This window comes from Gymnodraco acuticeps, unplaced genomic scaffold, assembly GCF_902827175.1.
Source record: "Gymnodraco acuticeps unplaced genomic scaffold, fGymAcu1.1, whole genome shotgun sequence".
Lineage (NCBI taxonomy): Eukaryota > Metazoa > Chordata > Actinopteri > Perciformes > Bathydraconidae > Gymnodraco > Gymnodraco acuticeps.
This window is the reverse complement of record NW_022990271.1, coordinates 5,181,735-5,190,797: the sequence shown is the minus strand read 5'-3', so window position 1 is coordinate 5,190,797 and position 9,063 is coordinate 5,181,735. Positions and strand designations below refer to the sequence as shown.

The window sequence follows — 9,063 nt, the reverse complement described above, 5'->3', positions numbered from 1 at the left end:
ATTTGCTCCGCTAATAATCAATCAGATCGATGGATTCCAGAGAAGAGACAACTTTGAAGGCCTTTTTCTCAAAATGATGACTCGGTGACAGTCATTATATAATGTGACATATTTCGCTTAATATTTGAAGTACAAAAACAATCCTGATATCATTAGAAAGCTAAGAATATCCTCTTTCCAACAGTGTATACAACTCAAAAGGTGTCTTCGGGTCAATGCGAATGATTTCGATAGAGCGGGTCACAACATTTTGACAGGGGCTAGTCTAGGATTCGCGTGGCCAGACTGAAAAAAAATAAAAATAATAATAAATAAATAAATTAAAAAAAAAAAAATTAAAAAAATCATAATGCGTCTCTGGTATTGTTCAGGGGGCCGGGCCAAATGTGGAGGCGGGCCGTACCGCGGGCCTTAGTTTGGGGACCACTGGTTTAAGTCATACCATGTATGCTTTCATGGAAGAAATATCAAAGTATTTGTCTTTATAGATGAAAAACTAAGTTTATAGATATATTAAAATATAAAACACCTGTGTTTTGAATAAGTAAACACAATAATAGGTTGACATGGAATGTTCTGTATTTCAATCTCATTGCACCTCTAACTGCACAGTTGAGTTCTTAAGGGGCATATTATAATTATTTTTGGTCAATGAAAAAGGAAATGACACCTACCTAGTCTTCATCCTGGCAATACAGTATACCCTTTCAGTGCTCCTGTCCTCCAAAGTATTTGAACTGTTCAATTTAGAAAAGCAGCAGTTAGTCCGGATCATATATTGTTAATTTTAACAACGGATTAGGGCCTAGTTTTCCCTTGGGTGTAACCCGAAATTGTCTTTGCAATTACAAACCTATATTAAACTGCTCCTGGGAAACAGCGATTGAAGCTCTGCATACCTCACGTGTGGTCTTAGGATTGCAGATTTAGTTTTCATTCACATTCTGCAAAGCCCATGTGTTTAATTGCCTTCAGATATAAAGGCAATACATATAAATAAAAGCCATAAGGAGGCATTTTCAACAAGTAAAAGGTCAAACAACATGAAGTGTAATGCATCAATGCTAAGTCCAACAGGTGTTGTTAAAATCCTCCAACGTTAATGATGGTGAAGGTTATTGTTTTAGTTGTACTTATACTTTGAAAAAATAGTACATTTGATTTTGTGAGAGCAAAACCAAGACAAATTTACTCTGTGCAGCAGTTTTAAGTTGATTGCATCCATGAGTACTGTTATGACACTGATGTATGATATGTTTGTCATTTGTGATGTCCAAACATGTATTTACAGACAAACAAGGATAACAGTAGTAGAATGCAACATTGAACATTAACTCAAGCACCACACTTAAAATGTTGAGGTATTGTAATATATTGTTCAAATATAGCATGATATGTCCCCTTTAAGTATTTAATTTGTATTGTACTTTTACTACATTTATTTTAAAGTTTTTGTTTATCACAGACTAGGAGCATTAAAGCAATATATGAAAAAAAGTATTTTTTATAAAATATCATTATAGACTGAGAAACCCAGAAATACAGTAATTAAAATTACCTTCACCAGCTGAAGATTAAAATGCAGCAATGTGTCATCTGATTCTGAAATGGGCCATTCTGTATAATAGGTTGTTGGTACTATATATATGTATATGTGGTACTTTTGCTTGTAACAGAATATGTCTACCCTTGTATTGCTACTTTTACTTAAGTAAAATATCTGAGTAGCCTTCTTCCACACCTTGAAGTCAACCACTGGACATACACCTTGAAAGGGTTGCAAACAATTCAAATAATAACTTAAATACATTTGCGTCAAAATAAATAAAACAACCTATAATTGGGCATGCCTTTTAATATCCCTATTTTTCTGTAGATGACCCTTTACTGCGACATCACTTAAATGCAACAGTATGGCCCTAAACACAAAATCCGGTTTTAAAAATACCTCTTGTTGTACAGTGACCACAAAACATCTAATTTCTTGACACACGTGAGTGGCCTGAATTCATACTGTCACGAAAACCGCATAATTGAAAGCAATTGCCATCATTTCTAAAGGTAAAGGTAGTTTAATGTATCAGACTACTCAGGGACAGCCTCCTAGTGACGTCAGCCACGCATGCGCAGACACGCAGCGTCACAGCACCATCCGCAGGAGCAGCAGCAGCCGCCGCCGGGGACACGGGAGCTGTCGTGTTGTTTATTCCACACAACATAAACTTTTATCCACAATGTCGGGATTTGACAGCAACCCTTTCGTGGACCCAATGGATATTGAGCCCTTCCAGGTGAGTGTGTGTGTTTTTGTTTTCTGTGTGAAGTCTTTAAGAAGCTGTTTTCGTGTGAAGTGGAGACTGAAAGAGATATGCTGCAACACAAACCTGTTTGGTTGGTTGCTGGGTTTGGCCTCAGTATTTCCTGAGTAAGAATGTTAGGTATTAAGTAAGCCACATTGTATATTTAATATAATCTATTTATAAAGTGTATCTGTAAAATAGTGTGGTAACGCTGTACGTGGGCTGCTAGCTCACCTGCGCAGGTAAGCAGAGACACACAGGAGCAGGTGCCTGCTGATGTTTAGCCATCAACTGTGACTCCTTCACTACGCCATTGAAGGAAAAATGTAAATGTTGTAACCCTGATCCTCAAGGGGAAATGTGGAATGTAATGGCGCACCTTTTAGGCTTATAGCAATATTATTTGGTGTGCAATTTGTTTAGTATAATTACCACATCTCTGTGTTATAGATGTTAAAATGATATTACCCAATGGTTGTAGGTTAACAAGTGACTTAGTGACATGTTTACTTAAAGAAAAAGCACCTTTTATTGTTCAAATAATTACATTTTAACTAAGACAGATGGGCTCCTGCCTTGGGCTTATAGTACATTTGGTTTGGGACAAATAATTGCTCTTCTTTGACTGGTTGATATTCTGTGGATTACTGCCTACTCCAAACATGGCAGGCACCAAATATAAAGTGAAGGGTCATGGCTTCTCAGCACCTCATAACATCAAGGTTTGCCCTTTCTTTTCAGGATGCCTCAATCACACAAGTCACCAGCGGAGCTTCTGAAAACACTGGGGAGTTCAACCCATTCTCTGCAACTGACATGGTTAGCTCCTCTTCCAATTTTTTATTACGCTGTTGATGTCATTTATAGTTGTTTCATCAATGAAAGAAAATGAAGTTAATAAAAAAGCCATATTTGTTTCAAAGGGAACCCACACTGGTACAACCATCCCCATCTCAGCTGCCTCCTCTCAACCCGCCATCCTACCGACTTCTGTGGAACAGAGCGCACAAGTGAGTCAGACACAAACACATTAACACATAGAAAAAAACGTTAAATAAGCTGGTGTCAAATCTTATTTCAGCTATTTAGGAATTTCATTTGAGATTTACATAACCAAAGTGCATCCAAATGTTGTATTGTATGTTCCAAACAATAGATTAGGGGAATAATAAAACACAAAGCTTTAAGCTAACAAGTGCTTTTTGTCAGCAGTAAGTAGAGCAAACCAATTCTCTTTTTTTAGGCTGATATTGATATAACATTAAACACATATTATAAATTAAGTGGTGGATAAAGCATTCAGATCTTTCACTAGATTAAAGTAGAAATAAGAAAGCCTTAACTAAAAGTACATAAGTATTATAAGAATAATCTACCTAAAACATTTCAAAATTAAACGTACCAGTTATTCAGAATGCCTCATTTCTCAGTCTTACATGGCTGAAGTGTGGGTCCTCATTACCTGTAGTTGAGCTCATACATTTTGCATCACTAGATAGAAAAATCCTGCAGTTGGTTGTAGTGATGCAGTAACTATATTTTTCAAGATTCAAAGGTTTTAATGTCATATGCACATACGCTACAGTGTAGAAATGTCGATGAAAATCTGATGACCCAAGCTCCTCCACTTGCTAGCAGTGTTAAGAGTAGCTCTTCCTTCACCCACCAGGCTAATGCAGTAGCTGGCCAGGCTAACCTGCTCAAACAGCAGGAGGAGCTGGAGAAGAAAGCTGCAGAGCTGGAGAGGAAGGAGCAGGAGATACAGAACAGGGCTGCAGGCAGAGGGCTCAACACTGGCTGTAAGTATTTATTTAAGAAGTTGCAAGCTAACTTAGCTGTTGTACACGCAAACTATAACACACCACAAGCGCTCACCGTGTTTAACCACTTGTTGTTTTTTTCGTCTGTCAGCTAAAGAAAACAACTGGCCACCGCTTCCCAGTTTTTCCCCTGTAAAGCCGTGCTTCTATCAGGACTTTGAGGAGGACATCCCTGAAGAGTACCGCAGGATCTGCAAGAGAATGTACTACCTCTGGATGTGTACGTGCCCCTGCATGCAGTATTTATCTTTACAACTGTTATCTTTCAATATAAAAGCGTCCTACCTTGATCCATAACACAGTGTGATTCTGAGAGTTTGGTATGTTAACAAGTCTCTTGTTTTCTAACGTAAGTGATTTATTCGTTTAATTTACAATGAAGCATATATTTATAGTTCTCTATAAAGTATGGATCAATAACAGGCCATCTGATGACCCTGACATTTTGTAGAATTGCATGAAGCCTTTAATGTCACAATTATATCGGATCATAGACATACTGTTGATGGTTTTCGGACTTTTTCATTATATGATGACATTTGAACAAAAATGTATTCTCATTTTGAACTGGAGCATCTGTAGATAAATGCAGCCTTCTAATGTCTGTCAGACATTGTTGACAAAGGAATACTGACAAAATGACCTCACACCTATTCATTCCTCTAAAAGGGCACTAAAGGTTTTTTTCTCCCAATTACAAAAAACTCCTAATTTGAGCTTTTCCAAAGTAGAGATGTGTGTTTGACATTGGTTTCATGTGTGTCCCCACAGTCCACAGTGCCACTCTCTTCCTCAACGTGCTGGCCTGCCTGGCTTACTTCACTGCAGACGCTGAGTACGGGGTTGACTTCGGTCTGTCCATCCTCTGGTTCATCCTCTTCACCCCGGTGTCCTTCATCTGCTGGTACCGGCCCGTCTACAAGGCCTTCAGGTACACTGTTTTGCTTGCCTCGTGCTCACAAGGAAATGTTGATTGTTTTCCGTGACTTACAGGGCTTAATGCTTTTATTTCTTTGTACAAGTAGAAACGGCACATGTAGACGAGCTAATTAGCAGTGTTGTTCTTATCTTTCTCTATTTTACTTTTTAAAAACTTGGCAGCCTCATCATTCAACTCAACTAGAGGGGTTTGAGGTTAATGTGGGCCACCCTGTACTCCATTTAAAATATTAGACGTTGCTAAAATTAGATTCTCTGGTTCATAGCTCATTGCTTTGATTAATAAAAATACTTACAATCTTTTCATAGGATAATCATCTTAAACAGCATTACATCTTAACAAGATTCCAAAATAACTTCCAATTGGAGAATTATCTGCATTTTTAATTATAATCATTAAAGGTGGGGTAGGTAAGTTTGAGAAACCGGCTCGAGATACACTTTTTGTTATATTCCATGGAATGCTCTTAACATCCCGATAGCAATGAATATCTGAAGTGCTTTGACAAAAAATCCATACAAAAATGTCATCTGTGGAAGCCGTAGTGCTGTAAAAAGCACGACCGATCATTTTAGCCGGCCCGGCTAAGTAACTGGATGGCCTACCTGCCTGTCAGCCTTCCATCTGTGCACAAACTTATCTCGTGCCCTCATTGGTCATGTGCGCGTTCGTGTGTGTTGGAGGAGGGGCTCTGTAAGGAAGTGGCAGATTTTTTCCGGCTATGTATTTTCAAATTTTAGCGATCTCGAGCTGGTTTCTCCAAAATGACCTACCCCACCTTTAAGGTATATCTAATGAAACACAAGTCTTTAATTAGATGCTAAACATTGATGATGCTCTATTGATCATCTTTGTGACTTCTACAGTTGAATGTATTTAAATGGTTTACATCTTTATCGAATATTCTTGCAGCGAACAAACCTCTTGACTTATCATTATCATGAAAACATTTGAATTGTGTTTTCTATTTTCCCTCTCTAGGTCTGACAGCTCCTTCAGCTTCTTTTTCTTCTTTTTTGTCTTTTTCTTCCAAGTGGCAGTGTATATCATCCAGACTGTGGGGATCCCCAAGTGGGGAAACAGGTCAGTGCCAACCTTTATTATTTAAATCATCTTCTGCATGTTTGGTGGAAGTAAAGGTGTGGTGTAAAGTTGTTCAACAGGTTTCTATTCTCATAACTAAGACTGAGTGTGATTTGGGTAGATCTGTAGTAAATGTGTGTATGCACGGGTCCATCTTCATTCTCGCCTGTATGTGTGTGTGTGTGTGTGTGTGTGTTTTTGCCCTGTTTCTCCTCTCTTGCATCTCTTTGACAGATTCCTGCTGCCCTAACTTGTCTGGGTTGCTGCTTTGTAAGTGTGTGGAACTTTTCTCTTTGGGTTTCTTTTCTGTGTCATGTAATATATTAGGCTTTTCAGTTTGTCATTATTCACTTTTTCAAACTTCTTGCTACTCCATTGGTCACTTGGGCAGGTTACAATGTTGGGTCATTTCTCTTTAATTCAGCCATTTCCAGAACTTTTCAAATGCTTGAAGTTGTTAAATATTTAGTAAATGCTCATTGTAGAGAGAAATGTAAAGTTACACGTGTTTATTGGTTGTCTCTGTTTCTAACAGCGGATGGATCGCATCCATCAGCATGATCGGCAAAAACTTGGCTGTGGCTGTGGTTATGATGGTGGTGGCCGGTTTTTTCACAGTGAACTCTGTCCTGGCTGTCATCCTACTGAAAATGGTATGCTAATGTAAAAAGTTTACAAAGGGAAATAAAGCCATGACCCTAAAACAGCACTCTACACTTACTGTATGTTCGCAGTTAAATAAAAGATGGCAGTGCCTCACAATCAACTGAAGTTGCCTGAAAATAGAGAGTTAAACATGGCGCGCATTACATATATAAATATGTGTATTCCCACTTGGCTTATATTTGTTTTTAGCTCCAACTTAGTGAAGGTGCATGCAGATCAAAGAAAGAAACATAACGAGAGAAACTAAAAATGTAAGTGACACAGATAAACTTGCATTGCAGCTGAAAGTGAAAGGGCAAAGAAGGTATCGGAGGGAATGTCAAGATTTAGAAACCCTCGAAGGGTCAAACATTTTCAAAATTATCTAAGCAAATCAGTCAACATTTTATTTTAACACTTATTTAAGAATCAATCAAAAATACCACAATTCATTAGGTGAAGACATGAGAAAATACTGGGAAATACTTATTCACAAACAAACATAATTGTTTTAACAACAGTACCTTTGGCCATGGTACGAGATGTTAATAACTGATTCATTTTCAATCAAAGTAGTACAATTATGATCAATTATTAAAGAAGTTGGCTATTACTTTTATTTTGATGGACTAATTGTTGTAGCTCTATTCTGAAGAAAATGTTACCCTGCAATATTGGTTGCCAATATCTGCCATTGCTTTACACACATGCTAACAATTTTATCCTCAACATGCATTTTTTTTGGGGGGGGGGAGGGGGCGTGAAATACATTTTCCACTAAATGTCACTGACATTTAAGTTTTTCAACAATTGGGACTGAAAACAGGAGCTACTCATCTGTTGACCTCATTTATAACCTGTCACTGCCCTTATCTGTGCCTAATTTCCTATACTAGGTCCACTCTAAGTACAGAAGGACCGGGGCCAGCTTCACCAAGGCCCAGCAGGAGTTCTCCCACGGAGTCATTACCAACCCCACTGTGCAGACTGCTGCCACCAGTGCTGCCACCTCCGCTGCACAGGGAGCCTTCAGCAGGAACCAGAGGAATTAGATTGCTTTTCACATCCTTCATGCTACAGGCTGGTCTCTTCTCTGACCAACAAAGCCATGTCCTAACGTACTTCGACGGGTTTAGGAAATGGGTGTAATTATTTAGTGAAGAGGGCAAAAACAATCAACATGAAGAAAAGTATTGTCATTTGAACAGCAGCCTAGTGAAGTGTCCCCATTTTCCACTTTAAATAGGCTATGGTGTAGTACAGAAGACATTGGCAACTTCAACATCACAATATAACCAACTTGAATAAACTCAACATTATCTGACTAAAGATATACACGTTAAAGTATACGCAGTGCAATATGCAGTGTACTATTGAACCGGTCTGGGATTTAGTGATAACATACAATAATTAAAATCCTGTCACTGTTAAATACGCTGGCGGAAAGTGATAGGATTTTTCTATCTCACAATTTTGTTTAGAAATAACATGCTGGGGCCTCAAAAATCAACTTTAGAAGAGTTGGAATTATATAAAACGCATACTTGACCAGAGAATGTTTAACCATTATTGAATGATGGATTCACTTAGCTTGTATGTATACTGTACATGTTTGCCATTGCAGCAGCATGTAGAGCTTTACGGAGTAACTGGTTTATCATTCTGCTTTATGAGCAACCTTGATACATGCAGTACACATAATATGACTGGATGCCCTAGAAAATGAGATGCATCCTGTTACTATCTTACACGAAAACAGCTGCTGTTTGTACTAAATGTTATGTTTTCATTTGTATAACACTGTAAAAAATGATGGTTAATGAAGGTGAAGGGATGAAGGTTTTTCTTTTTACTGTTTTAATCACTGGTCTTGACGTGAGAAAAGCAAGTTGTTTTTAGTGGAAATTAAGTTGTTGTTTAACTGGGATTGTACATTTTCATTCATGTTGACTTAGGAATACCATTATGTTTCTTTCACAGTATGGAGCCTTTAAAATTAAACAAATGGTACAGGTTTCTTAATGTAACATTTCTGACATAGTATAGAATTTAGCTAATTTATGTAGTAAAATGTATTAATGAGCAGAAAGAACACAATATTTATTTGTTGATTATCCAGAATTTTGACTTGTTATCCGTAATAATTATACTGCAGATTAAAGTCATGTTACTGAATAGTCGCATATGGGTTGTCATTTTGAGTTGCTTGTTACCTACTTGTTGGTATTAGCATGTTCACGTTTGCCTGTGAATATATAGAATGTAGGTTACGATG

The 9,063-nt window shown here is 37.8% G+C and overlaps 1 protein-coding gene across 1 annotated transcript; it reads left to right on the top strand.

Annotated features, from left to right (window-relative positions):
- Positions 1-2,106: 2,106 nt before the first annotated feature.
- scamp2l (secretory carrier membrane protein 2, like) lies at positions 2,107-8,971 on the top strand. Its single transcript, XM_034221043.1, has 9 exons — positions 2,107-2,291; positions 3,042-3,119; positions 3,224-3,310; positions 3,970-4,099; positions 4,212-4,340; positions 4,892-5,051; positions 6,042-6,143; positions 6,679-6,796; positions 7,685-8,971. The coding sequence occupies exons 1-9, from the start codon at positions 2,235-2,237 to the stop codon at positions 7,838-7,840; spliced, it is 1,017 nt and encodes a 338-aa protein (XP_034076934.1). The 5' UTR covers positions 2,107-2,234; the 3' UTR covers positions 7,841-8,971.
- Positions 8,972-9,063: the final 92 nt, after the last annotated feature.